General features: G+C 45.1%; 1 protein-coding gene across 1 annotated transcript; it reads left to right on the top strand.

The window, feature by feature from the left end:
• Positions 1 to 15,768: 15,768 nt before the first annotated feature.
• Positions 15,769 to 16,413, top strand: LOC145399095 (uncharacterized). The gene has a single exon (XM_080271844.1). It carries the CDS (start codon positions 15,769 to 15,771, stop codon positions 16,411 to 16,413), a length of 645 nt encoding a protein of 214 aa, XP_080127970.1.
• The last annotated feature ends 1,101 nt before the right edge of the window (positions 16,414 to 17,514 follow it).

The following is a 17,514-nucleotide window of genomic DNA, read 5'->3' as shown; positions in this document are numbered from 1 at the left end:
CTGAAAAAAAAATTGAACATGTAAGTTATGAGTGAATATTTTTCATAAATTTTAAGAATAAAACATATGCAGCCAGTGACCAGCTGTCTGAAATAGCCCCAGTAGTCCAAAATAGCCCCGTCTGACAGTATATAATTTATACCATCTATCCATCTATCTATTGTCAGACGCCATAATCACGTAAATGGTGGCCATTTGACTTTGAGTTATACATTTTTGATAATTCTGAGAGTGACACTAAAGGTTGACATTTGCTTGGAATGACACTCTTGTTTTACACACTCCTTGTTCATCTTGGGGGGTTTCTTCATGTATCTAGAAGGAGGGAGCACAGAGTGAATATCAGGTTTTTTTAAGGCTTCAACATAGCAGGTGAATTTGATGGTACCTGTTAATTTAGTCCATGTTTAAGGAAGCTTTGCTAACTGTCCTTCCACACTTCTCACCAAGCGAGCCAGCATACACATGGAATGGCAGTGACTAACACAATATGAAAAGTAAAGATTGGTGCACAACACTTAAAAGGCAAATTGCATTCACCTCAGATGAACTGGCAAGGCACCATTGACCCTGGGGGCAAGAAATAAAACCTTTCCCTAGCTTTTGGAGTAGAGGATGATTCCTCACATGACGATTAAAAATTCCTGGATGATGTCATGACTGTAATTATCTTTCTCAGGATTTCTAGCTTCATGTGTTAACCCCTATGATACGTAGTTCAGTTGACCGTACCGGCGTCAAAATCTGTACTGTGAGTCCCCGATAAACGAAAGGGTTAGGTACCTTTAAAATCTTTCGTATATCAATTTTTCGTATATTGAAGCATTTTTCCCTGTAAAAAAATTAAGAAAATGAGGAGATGGGTTCCAGGAACCCCCCCAAGTCTGTCAACTAATTACTATACTGTACTAGGCTGGTTGTAAGCTCTTAAATCTACAGTAGAAATATTAATAAAAGCTAAATGACCTTTAAGCAGTTGTTTATCAAATTACTGAGTAAAAAATAGAAAACAGTACTGTACAGTATATACAAGTGAGGCCCGATCTCACTCATGCCCTGGCCTTCCTCATGCCTCTTGATAATTTCGAGCTTACTCTCCGATGTCAGGGTTCGGTGTTGCTTCTTCTTGAGAGGCTCCACAGATGATGATGAAGGTGAAGGACGCTTGGGTGGCATGATGCAAGATGTGAAAAATTCTCGGAGTACAGAAGGCACACACTACACAGCTGGGGAGCGAGAACAGACTGGGACTAAGCGGAGGTAGTTGCTTGCCTCGGCATACATGATAGTGGCGCTGCAATCGGTCACGCGCCAAATTTGAATAATTTTCTCGTAGCGCTTTTCATACCATCGAAGCATATGCCTTTCGTATAGGGGAATTTGTCCTATATTTTTCTCTTTTGTACCTTCAAATTTTTATCTGGTGGGGCTTCATTTATCAGGGACCCCTGTTTATGGAGGTGATTTTTTGACATACAGAAGTAAAAAGTGTTATGCCCAAGGTTTAGAGCTTGAATTTTACACATCTTATACTGCAAACCAGAGCATTTTAGACTGACTGGCTCATGAGCTATAGCCTGTCAAAGTTGAAGAAAAGTTACCCTGCGTGGTGGGGCGACAGTTTTCTATGCACTCCCACCCCATCCTTCCCTCATTCCTCCCCTCTCATGACCTTCCTTACCCACTTCCATCACCTCCCCCCTCTCTTCCTCCCCTTCCCCCCTATCCTCCTCAGAATTTTCCAGCTCATTATTATTATTATTATTATTATTATTTTTTTTTTTTACAATAGCATGGTGACATGTAGAGGTGTATGGTATGTAGGAGGACTACTGGGCCTTGGAACCAGGCTGTGAAGCCTATGCCTAGAGTCGGACACACACACAAAAAAAATGATAATAATAATTATATCGGTGTTCCTCACACACTCCCAACATTGTTCCTCCCCAACACTTCTTCCCTCCCCCCCATCCCCTTTGCCCATAGCTGTGTAGCTGTCAAAAAAAATAAATTAAAAAAAAAAAAAAAAAAAGAGCAAAAGCATGCAAAATCTTTTTCTTGGTGTTACACATTTCAGCACCCACTCCCCCTCACCCCTGACCCTTCGCCCCTAAAATGCCCACCGTGCCTGCCGCAGGACCTCCCACCACACCACCCCCCACACCACCACCGAGCCGCCACCCCACCACCACCCCAGGAGGACACACCGGTGAGGTTAGTGACCCCGGGCAAGAGGGTCATCAGGGCATCACGGCCCTGGGTCCCTATTCCCCGCAAGTGCCCCAACCCCAGGTGATCAGGGGAAGTGAACTACTGTGCGGGCGGAGCAGTGATCGACAGAATAGGGGTGGGACTGAAGCTAAATCAGTCCCAGGTAACACCGTATTGACGGTCTTGTTACACCCTCTAGGGCAGGAGGCCCAAGGCTACGGCCTAAGCAAAAGTAAAAAGAGACAGACAAACCTAGGCTACGGCCTAACAGAGTGTGCAAAGGGGAAGGCGACCCCAGGCTCCGGCCTTAACACACCAGGGAGAGAGAGTTGCCCTAGTGCATCCCTCTCCTGCTGTTCTTCGGCTACGGCCAGAATACGGTCCAGGGTAAAGAGCCCCTGCTACCGTACGTGTAGCACTACCCTATTACGGAAGCAGCGTCCCGGGGTCGGTACCCAGCCGCAATGGTTAGTCGTCTTCCGTACGGGCAGACACTCGGCTCCGGCCGGGGCACGTACCAGGGTAGAGAATTCCCTGCAGGTAGGATCAGTCCGTATTGGAGAGAGTGCGGCCTCTGTGCCCCTCCCTCTGGCTTGTCTCCTACTACGGGAGGAACACCACGTCGGCGGTACCTTGCCACGGCGAAAGGGCGACACCGATCACCCTATAGGTGTACCCCGTACACTGGGCAAGTTCACGGCTACAGCCAAGGTGTGCAATAGGAGAAGGAGATCCCCGGCTCAGGCCTCCAGACACACTCGAGAGACCACGGGCAACGTGAGTCCTCCTCTAGCCTCTTTCCCTTCGGGGAGCCCTTCGTCGCCATCTGGGAATATAGTCCCGGATGAGACATTAGAGTGGTGGCAAGGCCCGATATCGGACCTACCGCCCACACCCGGGAGTTCCTTGTTCCTGCCGGAGCCCCGTAGGAGACGCTGCCGCAGTCCAGTCCTGATGGTGCCTCTCCCTCTTGGTACCCGCAGTCCCAGGACGCCCAGGCCCGACTCCACAACCCACGACGAAGGCGATCCAGGCTCCCCCACTCCCCGGAGTCGGAGGAAACAGGCCCGACTGCTCCGGTTGTTCGGCCCCAGTCCTGAGGGCCACCTATCAGGTTGAGGCCCCCAGACCATAGGGCCTCCCTGCACCCCACCGGCGCGGCCCTAACACGAGGGCCGCCTCTCAGGTCGAGGCCCCCAGACGGGAGAGCCTCCCTGTATCCTAAGTGCAACAGTGATAGTACTATACCCAGGAAACAAGGGGAAACAGTGACAGTGACCAGGAGAACAGTGACAGTGCCTACATAGGAGAATATATTAAACAGTGGCCCACTAGAATCTAGTGCTATCTTGGCAGAAAGTGTATTTTTGTAAATTGGTTTAGTCCCTCCCCACATTAAGGAACCAGGGAGTTTTCTGTGAGTCTAGAGGTAGGAGCGCGGGCGAGTCAAAAGATAAGTGTACGTGTCTCCGTGACCAGGTGACAGTGTCGAGTGTCGCTATCCGCACCCTACCTCTTTTATAGTAATATCCTTGAACCAGACTCTCAATCTCGGTATTCTTACAGTGAACAACCCCATTTATATATTACCCCCCAGTGACATAAGAATCCCATTAAAGAACATACAGTGAACAACCCCATTTATATATTACCTCCAAGTGACATGAGAACTCTATTAAAGAATACCCGCAATCTCCCTGTGTAATAATGATAATGCATATGATCATTCTGTGAAGCCAAGTGTTAATTCTGTATCTCTGTGTCTCTGTATCCTAAATATCATTCCATGTGTACTGTTATGAGTAGGACCTAGGTAATAGATGTGATACGGTATACTGCCTGGTTTTTATGTCCTGTTCCTTTGTTAGTGCTTTACATCCTGTCTAGAAAGAGGACCCCGCTTCAGTAGCTAGTGTTTTTACGATGAGAAGTCGCCTTAAAAACACAGCATTACAGCCCCCATCCCCTCACCCCTTCGCCCCCATCCCCTCACCCCTTCCCCCCCATCCCCTCACCCCTTCGCCCCCATCCCCTCACCCCTTCGCCCCCATCCCCTCACCCCTTCCCCCCCATCCCCACAAACATACAAGTACATAATATATTAATATAAAACACGAACATGACTAACATTTACAGGAAACATTACAGTATATACAGTACATGGAGATTCATGAAAAAATATACATTCTGTGTTTCGTGCATCAGTGTACACAGTTACACAAACATTAATCTGGTATTGAATGAAAACACGTGACATGAATAATAACAATGACATATAATAGTCTAGGGGGGAGGGGGGAGTTGTAAGTGGACGGTGTACTACAGGGGGTGGGGAGTGGGATGGGGTGGGGAGAGGCCTGGAGGGGAGGTACAGGAGTATAGAGGTGGGAGACAGACACCACAAGGCAAAGAGGACAGGCAGAGAGGGCGTACAGAGTATAGGGGTGTGAGGGATGGGTAGGGGGGATATAACCCTCCTCAGGGAGATGGGGAGGGGGGGAAGGGGGGGAACCACTGTGGCATGATGGAGGATGGTGGGGGAGGGGGAGGGAGGGAGGAGGAGGAGACAGTCAGAGGCAAGGGAGGGGGAGAGGGAACAAAGGTATTGGGGTAGAGGAAGGTGGTGAGAGGGCAGTGGGGGGAATCAACCCCCCCCTCCATGGGTAGGGGCCCGGATCCTCCCCCCTCCTTACTTAGGACTTAGTTCTTATTGGTTTGCATCAATATATGTAACAGTCGGGCCGAAGTGTAGTGTCTGCAGTTTTTCTCAATGGTTCCTCTATCAATCACATTCGGTATCTTGTGTAATCCTGAAAAAGGATCGATCTATCCCGTTAGTACTTTGGGGGTTAAGGATAAAAAGAAGCTGGTCTTTAGTCTTGCAAAAATGTTATTTCCTGTTTTAATTATCTTGGTCACTTCTTTGTGTTCCTAGATATGTCCAAAAACCCAATGCTGAGTTCAGTTACTGAGGGGACACTGACTGACCATTCCCCTCCCACCACCATCTCAGCTGCCTCTACCTCGACTGTGTCATCAGCCTCCAGTATACGGGAAGCCACCACTTCCATAGCTTGGGACTGAAGATGTAAAGTGAGTTTAGATTAAAACCTTTGATATATTTTTGAATATCGTAAACTCTTTTTAAGTGTGCCAAACATGGCTTCTTATAGCTTGTGCTCAATAATTCTCATAGTCATCTTGGATTTAATCGCTTATACAGATCCTATAATGATTTTATTACCATTACAGTATATACCTCTGTCCCACACTTTACTGGTGCTTGGCACAGATGCATAGACTGTGGAGGTTATGCCAAAGAATGGAGTTTCCCAGAGAAATATTGTTTAATAATTAACAAGGTGGATGTCAGTGAACATGATGGCAGTGTAATTCAAATAAAAATATGGGAGTTCATAATAACTTTGAAAGTGTAAGGAAGTGGGGATAATAAATACTGATGCCAGTCATGTAAGGGAGTTTGGAAAGAAAACTGCATGTAGGTGATACTGCATGGCAATGTAGAAGTTTAACTCTTTCAACCTAATGACGTATTTTATATTATACACCTGCCTTCTCTGGATTATTTAATTCAACTAACAAAGATGTCTTGTTATAAAGAGGTTTAATGATAAATGCTTCTTTTCCAGCTCAAAAAGTCTTAAGTTAATTGTAATTATCTGGAGAGAGTGTGTCATTAGACAGAAGGGGTTCAGAAAAGCTAGTACCCTATAACCTGATAAGCTGTTTTTAGTGTGAAAGTTGATAAAGCTGTATTGGTAATACAAGTATACATTCCAAATGCCAGCTTGTTTTAGTTGCTGCAGCAGTGCTTAAAAAAAATGTATATGGCTTTACAACATTTGTTTATGCTAAGGAACTAAGGAAGTTATTCACACCACTTGACAGCATACTGCAGCATGTAAGAAATCTAAAAAGTGACATATAAAATTATCTTTATGTTGGTTGGATTTTGTTTAAACTTTTGACTGGCTAATATTATAAACTTAGTAAATAACAGTGATTGGTAGGGTGACTGAAAACTAATAATTTTGTATAAATAATATAAAAACTAGTGCTGTAACAGGTGAAAACTTTTTGACAATAATTGACTAAAGATCTTTGAAATGTTATAGTATAATGTGCTGCATTATTGAACGTGTATGGTGACAGAATTTTATTAAATTTCATTGTGTTTATTTCGGTGAACTGATCAGTCTTGGAAGGTTCTATATTATTTATGACTCCATCCTGGTAATCTTTGTTTCATCTCGGACATAGAAAAATCAATTATAGTTATGTATATTCACTTTTATATTTTCTTTTCTCTCCCAGTGACAAAATTCTTATTGTTTCTTGTGTTCCTTTCTTTGCATGTTGTCCAAATAAATAGCTGTTTTTAACCACAGGTGGGAATGAAATTGATTCTAGAACAAGTTTTCCATACCATACCCAAACCATCTATGTGAAATGTAGGTTTCATTATGAGGAAACTGTCATGACCTGGCTTACTTTTGTACCTGTGAATGTTTTGTAACTGTTTAACAAATGTTTTGCAATTGTTTGACATGACTATATTGATGCAAAAAGTGGGATAATTGCAGCTGGAAATTTTTTGTTTACAAAAGCACAGACTGCAATTCCCTAATAAACTGTTGCATTTGATTTATCATTTCTGTCATCAACTAGAGGCTTTGATTACCCCCCTTACTAGGATGTTTATTCATAAGTTTTTGGCAGACATGACTTAAGAATAATTATAAAAAAAATTCTGTACAGAACCTGTTACAATTGTTTGTCTTGTTATTCGTAGCATTATACAATTGCAGGACAGTGAAGTGGGTTGTGGTAGTCCATTGATATTCATTACATCAGGCCATATGATATTGTAGAACAATTTGGAAATTTTATTGCATGGCTAAGAGTTACATATATTTATCTCATTGGTAAAATAATGTCTATAATTGTACTTGTTTTTATAACCATTCATTATTTAAGAAAAATACATTTTACTACCTCATTTATAAAATTTGCATTTATCTTTGACATATTACTGTATTGCTTTAAGAACCATGTTACTTGATCTTCAGATCCTTTTGAAGTATTACTAGAAATGTATTTACTCTAACTTGTTCCTTAGTACGAAAGTACTGAACTTTACACTTCACCACATTGAGTCTTAGAGTAAACATGCACCTGTTTCAGGCTAAAGGATAGTTATTTTGGAATGACTGTTTTGAGTGGAGTTAATGGATTTAATTCTGTGTCAACCCTTAAAGTAAGGTTTTTTTACTGAATAGTACTATAGCTCAGACTACCATGGCCTGCTGTTTCTTGTTTCATTCAACGGTAGGTAGTATCTGCCAGCCATTTGACTTTAAAATAACCAATTAAATTAGTACAAAATACGAGTTGTCCTCAAGAGAACTCAGACCTTGCTGATTGTCAGCAGTGTCAATTAAGTAAGGAAGACTATATGTTCAGCTATGACCCGTTTGGCATATATTGTTGCCAGGTGGACCCCAGTTAGTTATAAAACTTGACACACAGCTATGTGCCTTTTAGATATTAAGTTCTGAGAGCAAATTTCAGGTCTCTTATTTTGTGTTCAAGAAGTCCCAAAAGCTATAAATTCTTAGCAGAGTAGCTAAAGTTTATCTTTCAATGATATGCCTGAAAACTTTCTTAATTTTATAATTCTGATGGCAAGACCAGTAGTTCTGGTATTGCAGCATTAGCATTTATCCATCACTGTTTGCATCTTAAGATATTTACATGACTTCAGTGAAATTGTTCATATTCTGTTACAAAGTATTGTTTCTGTACACACACAGTGCAACACGATACAGTACAGCAGTCAGTTTGTAGTATAATTAGTCGATTATGTTCACAATTTTTTCAAGTTTCAAAGTGCCATGTAATGCATTTCATAGCTTCTCTTTTATGCATGCTGTATTCAGTCTTCTTTTTACTTGTAAGCATATCTTGTATCAAGAGGCTGGAGACAGTACATTTATATGTAGTTCATAAATTGTACCCCTTTACAGTGTGCTCCAAAATTGTGGTTCAAGGATATTGTATTCATATTTTATGTTTTGCAAAGTATATCTCTCATTCTTTTGTTTTCCCAAAATATTAAGGCTTGGTCATTATTTTAGCATGCTAAACATGTCATTCTAATGAGTCTCAAGTACACATTAGTTATCAGGTTTGGTATCCTATGCCCTTGTTTGCCCCACTGATATTTGTATGTGGTGGGCAGAGTTTAGCTTTTTTATTTGGCTTTCAGTGAATGTCTTTAATATTTTTTATGAATGTTGAATACTAACTGATTTTTGTACAGTGTTGTTAAGAAAGGAAAACCCAGTTAGTCATTCCGGATAATGGAGAATGTGCCTCTTAATTGTGATATTACTGTAGGTTTATCCTGGTATATTTTTAATGATCTTACGTTGGGGCTCGGCATGAGTCAAAGTAGGACAACCCCAATGTGGTCTTGGTATTTTTATACATTAAGAGTTTAAGTCCTGTTATAGTACTAAAAAATAGTGTTGATAGTATTTTGTAAGCATGTGTATTAGCAGTTGAATATTTTTTTCTAGTCTTGAGCATATACCATAACAGGGTAAGGATTAGATGAAGAGGAGACTTGTTTTTTTCCACTCAGTATATTTTAGGCATTTATTTTATTTACTTATAAAGAGAGGTACGTTTTTAGTTGTACTGTGGTAAGGTTTAGTATTGGGGATGGCAGTCTCCTCTCCCTCTCACCCTTCTCCCTTTACTCTTGTTCTACCCTAGCTTGTATGCAATTGTTCCTAATTGTAGCCATTAATAAAGTAGAAAAGAAGTAGGAGAGTGCATTCTTATTTTAATTAAGAGAATTATATCAGTTTTGAGAATTACTAGTTTATTTACTGATCTTTTTGTTCAGTTTTGAATAAAGATAAACCTGATTTCTCCTCTTTTATTAAATATCTGGCTTTCCTTCTTCTAGCTGAGTGTAGATGAGAATATATTTTCAGAAAACTTTGTGGATTACTTTAACTGTCTATCTATAGCCCAATGTCCTAATCCCGCAAAGGGTGGCCGCAGACAAAACGCCTCCAAGTCGCTCTGTCACCCACCATTTGACTGCCCTCCACCCAACTTGCTTCCCCCTTCCTCATGTACCTCTCAACTCCATCCCTCCACCTCACCCTCGGTCTTCCCCTCTCTCTTCCTCCCTCCACTTCACCTACATACACCCCCTTAGCCACCTCAGTATATTTCTCCTAATTTTCTGAACCACATCCACATCCACCCACAACGTTCCTTCACTTCTTCATTTGTCAACTTGTCCCTCCATGTCACTCCATATGCTCCTCTCAAGTAACTCATTTCCACTGCTCTCACTCTTGACTTGTTCCCTTCTAGCAAGGTCCATGCCTCGCTTCCATATGTCAGGGTAGGGATCACAATACTATCACGCAGTGACTTCTTAACTTTCAAACTCACTTCCCTATTTCATATCACTGCTTTCAGTGAACCAACAACCTTCCTTCCCTGCTGAACCCTTTCAAGCACTTCATCCCTAAAAGTTCCATCCTTACTCATCACACTACCCAAGTACTTGAATGCACTCACATTCTCCTTATCCTCACCATCCAACCTCACTGTGCATTCTGTGACTTTATTCCTCTCAAACACTATAACTTTACTCTTGTTTACATTAACTTTCAGCTTCCTCCTCCTACACACTGTCCCACATTCATTCACCAAACCTTGTAACTCCCATTCATCTTCACTCAATAATACTGTATCATCAGCAAAAAGCAACACCGGAATCTTCCACATCTCACCCTCATTCATTAGAGCCACCCCAACATCCACTGCCCTACTTTACATCTCCTTTACAACCCCATCCATGTATATGTTAGACAGCCATGGAGACATCACACATCCGTTTCAGTCCCACATTTAGATCAAAGAACCCAGCTCACCATCCACTTGCACCGTAGCCCTAGCTCCTTCGTACATACTCTTCATAGCACTCAACAATTTCCCCTCCACTCCATATATTCTTAATACCTTCCACATACCTTGCCTATCTATTCTGTCATAAGCTTTCTCCAAGTCCATGAAGGCAGCATACACTTTCTTTCCCTTCTCTAGATACATCTCCCCTAAACATCGTAGAACAAATATCTGATTTACACATCCTTTTCCCTTCCTAAATCCCTGTTGATCTTTCTGACCACTACTTGGTGGTGGCCAGAATTAAAATTCAAGTAAGATGGAAGAATAGAAGAAGGGAAAGACGAGAGGAAGGAGTAGTTGCAAGGAGAGTGGAAAGGTTACAAGAGGATGAGAAAAAGGCAGAGTATAAGAGAGAAGTGGAGGAACGATTGGGCAAATATGAATTGGAGCAGATGGGAGACGTGGAAGGTGTCTGTAGGATATTTACAGAAGAAATATCTGCAGCATGTGATGTGGTGTGTGGAAGGAAGAGAAGACGGAGGGGGGTGCCAGGAACAGCGTGGTGGACTGAAGAGGTGAGACAGGCTGTGGCACAAAAGAAGAAAGCATACAATGAATGGATGAGAAGTAGGGCCGTGGAAGAAGTTGAGAGGCGGAAGAGAGAGTTATATGTAGAAAGAAAGAAAGAGAGGTGAAAAGATTAGTAAGAGAGTAAGAAGAGAGCGGATGAGGAATTTGGAAGGAATTTGAGTGTAAAGTGGAGGGACTGTAAGAAAATGTTCTGGAAAGAGGTGAAAAGAGTAAGACAGGGTGGAAGTGAAGTTAGCACGGGAGTGAAAGATAAAAATGGTAGATTACTAGTGGAGAAGGGAGAAAAAGTGAGCAGATGGAGAGAACACTTTAAGGAATTATTGAACATAGAGGATGGAAGTAATGCAAGTATAAGTGGTTGGGAAATGGCTGGGAGAAGGAGGGAGGTGAGAAGACAGGAAGAAATCAGTAGGATAGAAGTTGTGGAAGCAATGAAGAAAGTTAAATCGGGGAAAGCCCCAGGAATTGATGGAGTGTGTGGTGAAATACTGAAGCATGGGGGGGAGAGAGTAGTAGAATGGATGTGGAAGATGTGCAGATTGGCCTGGGAGGAAGGTAGAGTCCCAGAGGATTGGAAGTCAGGTATAATTATTCCCTTGTATAAAGGAAAAGGGGAAAAAGAAGTGCGTGGTAATCATAGGGGCATTTGTCTTCTTAGTATAATAGGAAAAGTGTATGGTAGGATACTTATTGACAGAGTTAGAGAAAGAACAGAGAAATTAGTTGGAGAAGAACAGGGAGGCTTTAGGAAGGGAAGAGGTTGTGTAGAATAGATATTCATATCTAGATCTTTAGTGGAAAAGTTTCTAGAGAAGGGAAAGAAGTTGTATGCGGCTTTCATGGATTTGGAGAAAGCATATGACAGGGTGGATAAACAAGGATTGTGGAAAGTGTTAAGAATATATGGAGTAGATGGGAAGTTGTTGAATGCTGTGAAGAGTATGTACGATGGTGCAAAGGCTGCAGTGCGTGTGGATGGTGAACTAAGTGAATTTTTCTCTTTGAAGGTTGGGTTGAAACAGGGATGTGTCATGTCTCCATGGTTGTTCGATCTGTACATGGATGGGGTAATAAAAGAGGTACAAGGTAGGGTAGTGGATATTGGAGTGACCCTGGTGAGAGAGGATAGTGTTTGGAAACTCCCTGTACTGTTGTTTGCAGATGATACTGTGTTGTTGAGTGAAGACGAAGGGGAGCTGCAAGGTTTGGTGGATGAGTTTGGGAGAGTTTGTAAGAAACGGAATCTAAAGGTGAATGTAGGGAAGAGTAAAGTGATGGTCTTTGAGAGAGGTGAAGTCAGTGAATGTACAGCGAGGTTGGATGGTGAGGAATTGGAAAATGTGACTACGTTTAAGTACTTGGGTAGCGTGATGAGTAAAGATTGAGGTTTGGAGGGTGAAGTGCTTGAAAGGGTACAGCAGGGAAGAAAGGTTGCTGGTTCTTTGAAAGCAGTGATAAGAAACAGGGAAGTGAGCATGGAAGTGAAAAAGTTACTACATCACAGTATTGTGATACCAACTCTAACGTATGGAAGTGAAGCTTGGACGTTGTTGGAAGGTCACAAGTCAAGAGTGAGAGCAGTGGAAATGAGTTATTTCAGAGGAGCCTGTGGAGTCACATGGAGAAACAGGCTGACGAATGAGGATATAAAGAAGCGTTGTGGTACGGATGTGGATGTGATAGGAAGCGTTATGAGGAAGACACTGAGGTGGTTTGGCCATGTGGAGAGGATGGAGGGTGAAAGACTGACGAAGAGAGTGTATGTGAGTGAGGTGGAAGGGGGAAGAGGGAGAGGGGGGCCGAGGATGAGATGGAGGGATGGGGTGGAGAGGTATATGAGAGAGGGGTGTGTGAGTTGGGAGCAGGGCAGTGAAATGGCAGGGGACAGGGCGACTTGGAGGCGATTTGTTTGTGGCCACCCCAAATGGGATTGAGGCGTCTGGCAATAGATACATAGATAGATAGATCTCCAACTAGCTTCTCGGTGACTGCTCCATGTGTGTGTTATAACTGTTCCTGTGCCGTGTACAATGTTAAGTACAGTGCTTTAGTGACTGTATCATGTACTATTTGTGTTCATACCATAATGTGTACTGTGTGGAACTAGTGCCTTTACCTCCACCTAGTGTATGACTGAGGAGCGCGGTAGCTCGCTCGTAGGGTGTCGGGCTCGTAATTGTGAGGTTGCGAGTTCACACCCCGCCCGGTGGCTGCCGTGCTGGGAGGGGTAGCGCTCTCCTGTAACCCTAGCAGGGCTATATGATCTGATGAGGTCTAGCTCGGGGATTAAACCCTAGTGTATGACGGGACACTTACATTCAGATTGTGTGTTCAGCCCTAGAGATAGACTGTGTAGATTCTAATCCCACCTTGTACACAGTGTCCGTCCAGTACCCTCATGACTGGAAAGTTTCCTGCGTAATAATAAAATCACACAAACCAGTGAGAGCCCTTCAGTCCGTCTAGTATCTTTTGATATTGAATAGTGTACTGTGTAATGCTCACTCATATTGTATGCTGGAAGTTATAGTTAATACACGTGTCAGGGTGTTGCCTAGAGTTTTTATGCCCTGCTCTTCTCATTGTGTGTTCTAGCTCCACTCTCGAAAGAGGACCCCGCCTCTCTAGCTGGTGTTTCTAGGATGAGAAGTCGCCCTAAGAACACCTAGCATAACACTGGTGGCCAGTGGTGGTTCTTGACCCGGGCAGAATACAGAGAGGAGCAACACAGGGACAACAGCAAAATGGCAACCAAACCTCACATACAGTTACCTAAATTCGACCAGGAACAATATGACATCCACACATACCTATCCATAATCAAACCACTGCTAGAGATAGGGTTCGAGGATGACAGACAAAAGATAGCAGTCACCCTACCCCTGTTGGGCAAAGCAGCGGCCAGCATCGCTCTGAAGATCGTCCCCAAGCTGACATGGGTGAACTTTACCAAAATAGTGATCCAAGTTATCACGCCTTCACTGGGAAGAGTTGCAGCACTTTCGCAACTCAACAGTTTAACCTATGACGGAAACCTGGATGACACTCCCATCCAGGCCAGGTGACTCATCACCGCCGCATACCCAGAAACTGATGCAGTAACCCGGGAACAACACACATTCAACACACTGCTGAGACTTCTCCCCACCATGGTCAAGGAACACTTCACAATACATGACCCTATGGGAAATCTAGACAAGGATATCCAGCTCATACGACAACTCCTAACCTTCCACTCCACCCTGGAACAGATCAACGTTGTCAGTCAAGTTCCTCACAAATAGACCAGCACCATACAACAGACTGTGGCCACCCTCAACCCATGCGAACCCCACGCCAACACCCAACCTGCCCAGGGCATACCCCATCAACAAGCACCCCAATCCCAAGGAGAACCAGAATCTAATTTCCATCAACCCTTGGGAATTCTCTGCGTGCAGCCACAGATGTCCACTCCACGACATCAGGGAACAACTCAAGGCTGCCCAGCGCAGACTAGTCACCCAGGGATGATGTAAAATATCCTCCCTAGAAAACAAGGGCCCTGAGGATGATTCCACACCAACCGGAGACACCTACCCCAGGGAAACAGAGCTGGAGGAAGACGAGATCCCGCAACAGCTGGATTTTTAGGCCCACCCCTGCACCTCCCCATGGTGGTGGGGGCCACCTCTCAGAAATACTGCCCCCCAGTCGATGACAGGTTGAGACTATTGGGGTAAAAGTGAGGCTACTGGTCGACACAGGAGCGGCCAGATCCTGCCCCTACAGTCACTTTTACTCTGGCCATAGGTCAGCTTTTGGCCTGCTTTTCCTCACGTCAGCTCATCTCGCGGACACAAGGGATGGCCCCCTACCCATCCTTAGGGAAACTCTGGCCCTATGCACCGACATCCAATCAACAAGTCTCTACTCAACACAAGTTCATCGTATTCGACTCGACCTGCCATGCCTATGATGGTTATCTGGGACTGAACCTCCTGCAGAAGTTACAAATGAACATGGATTGCCACAAGTGGCAGTTCCAGTTCCAGAAGCCCTCAGACCCTCATCACAACCCCCCCAACCCCTGTGCACCTGCAAACCCTCCCCCTCCTCCCCATCATCACCCCTCCCTCTCTCCCCCAGATCCCTCTCCAGCCCACCTCACACACCCCACCTTCCCAGCAGCTATTGCCTCTGCCATAACGATCTCTCCTCAACATGAGGCTTGGCTACAGTTGAGCAGGCCTACTGGCGCCTCCGTCCTGTTCTCCCCTGACCTGCTACCCAGAGCCCTCTCGGCCTGTCTGCTGTCCCCCACCTTCCTCTCCCCCGCCACATTGCAGCAGACAGAATAGCCAACATCACCACCCCCCTCACGCTACCTAAGGGACTGGTGGTAGGAGAGATGGAGGAAGCCGATCCCTGCACCTCCCCCCCCTTCTCCCCCACCACCTTACCCCCATACCCGAGCATCTCTCACCCCACCAGACGGACAGCCTCCGCCACCTTCTCCTGGACTTCCAAGACTTCTTTGCATCAGGTCCTACTGACATCAGCCACACCACCTACCTGATGCATAAGATACATACCCACAGCACCACCCATTCACCATCCATCCTGGCAAAAAAAAAAAAAGAAAAAAAACAATGGGCCAAGGAAGACCAGCAAGTCCAGGAAATGCTTGATGCCGGTGTTGTATCGCTCTCCACCAGCCCCTGGTCCTCCCCCATTGTCCTCATCAAGAAAAAAGATGGCACCATGCGATTTTGTGTGGACTACCACCACCTAAATGACGTAACCACCAAGGATGCCACCCCCTTTCCCAGGATAGACGACTCCCTCGACTTCCTGTATGGAGCCTCTTCATTCTCTACCCTAGTTCTCCAATCGGGTTATTGGCAAGTCCTTGTACACCCCGAGGACAGGGGGAAAACTGGATTTTCCACTAGCTATGGAAAACACTATGAGTTCAGCGTCCTACCATTCTGACTCTGCAGTGCCCCCACCACCTTTTCCAGATTAATGGAGTCCATCCAGAGTGGCCTCACTTGGGAAATCTGTCTGGCATACCTGGACGACATAATCATCTTCAGCAAAACATGGGCCGATCACCTCCAGTGCCTCAGGAAAGTCTTTCTACGCATCCACCAGGCTGGCCTCAAGCTCAAGCCCTCCAAATGTGTCCTGGCCACACGAACCGTTGCTTTCCTGGGGCACATTATCTCAAAGGACGGAATATCACCCGACCCTGGCAAACTGCTTGCCATTGCCAACCTCCCCCTGCCAGGAGACGTTCACAAGGTCCGCACCTTCCTGGGCCTTACATCTTACTACCGGCGCTTCGTGAAAGGATTTGCCAATAATGCCAAACCCCTCAATGACTTGACCAAAAAGGGCGAGCCTTTCACCTGGACTGACGAACTGAGAGCCGCTTTTCACGAACTAAAAAGCAAACTTACCACGGCCCTGGTTGTCGCCTTCCCCGACTACACCCTGCCTTTCTGTCTATTGTATACCGATGTATCCTTGATAGCGATTGGCGCTGTCCTTGCCCAGGTACAGAATGGGCGAGAGCACATCATCGCCTATGCAGCTGCACCCTCAACCAAGCCGGAAGGAACTACACCGCCACTAAATGAGAGTGCCTGGGCATCGTCTGGGCTCTAGAACATTTTCAGGCCTACCTGTTGGGTACAAATGTCACCATTATCACTGACCACCAATCACTCCAATGGCTACAACAATCTAAAACACATAATGCCCAACTTATTAGATGGAGGGGAACGCTGGAAGAGTTCAACTACGAGATTTCCTACCGCCCCGGCAAACTCCACAATCTATCTTGACTGCCCATCAACTCAGTCCAGAGTGAATCAGAACCTCTACAACAGTGGCGCAACAAACATCACCCACACTGGATGCCACCACACCTATTCTCTAAACTCCACCAGCAGGGCAACCACCTGTTTACCCAGTCAGGACATATAGTGCTCAGCCCCCAAACCGCCTTGGACGTCATGACACCACTCTGACAACGGTATCCACTTGGGCATCAAGAAGCTACTACAGGTATTCAACGATGCCTACTGAACCCCTAACTCCTCCAACCTGGCCAAACAAGTTACCCAGTCTTGCCAGGCCTGTGCACTAGGCAAAGATACCATCCGCACACCAGGCCCGTTGGGGAGCAACAAAGCTCACAAACCCTGGCAATTACTGCCTTTGCACATAGTGGACCCCCTGCCACCCAAATCCGGCTACAGGTACATCATCACCTTCGGAGACACATTTTCGAAATTCCTTATTGCCTGCCCGGCCAAGGAACACCACACAGTCGCCGTGGCTGATGCTCTCATCCGCCATGTCTTCCCTTATTTCGGGATTCCCCAGGCCCTGCACTCGGACAATGCCCCCGAGTTCACCAGCACTGTATGGCGGGAACTTGCTAACATATCTGGCTACCGCATCTCACACTCCTCCCCATACTGGCCCCTAGGGAATGCAGTATGTGAGAGGAGCCACTGCACCCTCAGGAGGCTGATGCTAACCTGAATAGAGAAAACTAAAAACGAAGACTGGCCAGCCCATGTCAAAATAGTTCAGTGGGGAATAAACTCCTGTCCCCAGGACGATGGTATATCCCCACAAAAGGGTATTCGGGGAGGCCCCCCTCTTCCTACCTCTACATTGGCACCTGCAACCCCCCACCATGTCCCCCACGTCCGACCCTCTCCACCACCTTAAGAGGTGATCACACCACCTACAGAA

This window comes from Coenobita brevimanus, chromosome 47 (genome assembly GCF_032717465.1).
Source record: "Coenobita brevimanus isolate Jiangsu-jjx chromosome 47, ASM3271746v2, whole genome shotgun sequence".
In the NCBI taxonomy this organism is placed as follows: Eukaryota; Metazoa; Arthropoda; class Malacostraca; order Decapoda; family Coenobitidae; genus Coenobita; species Coenobita brevimanus.
This window is presented reverse-complemented; position numbering and strand designations above follow the sequence as displayed.

What these genes read in the sequence shown, in the direction of transcription:
- LOC145399095 (XM_080271844.1), top strand. Translation starts at nt 15,769, where the DNA reads ATGGAGTCCATCCAGAGTGGCCTCACTTGGGAAATCTGTCTGGCATAC.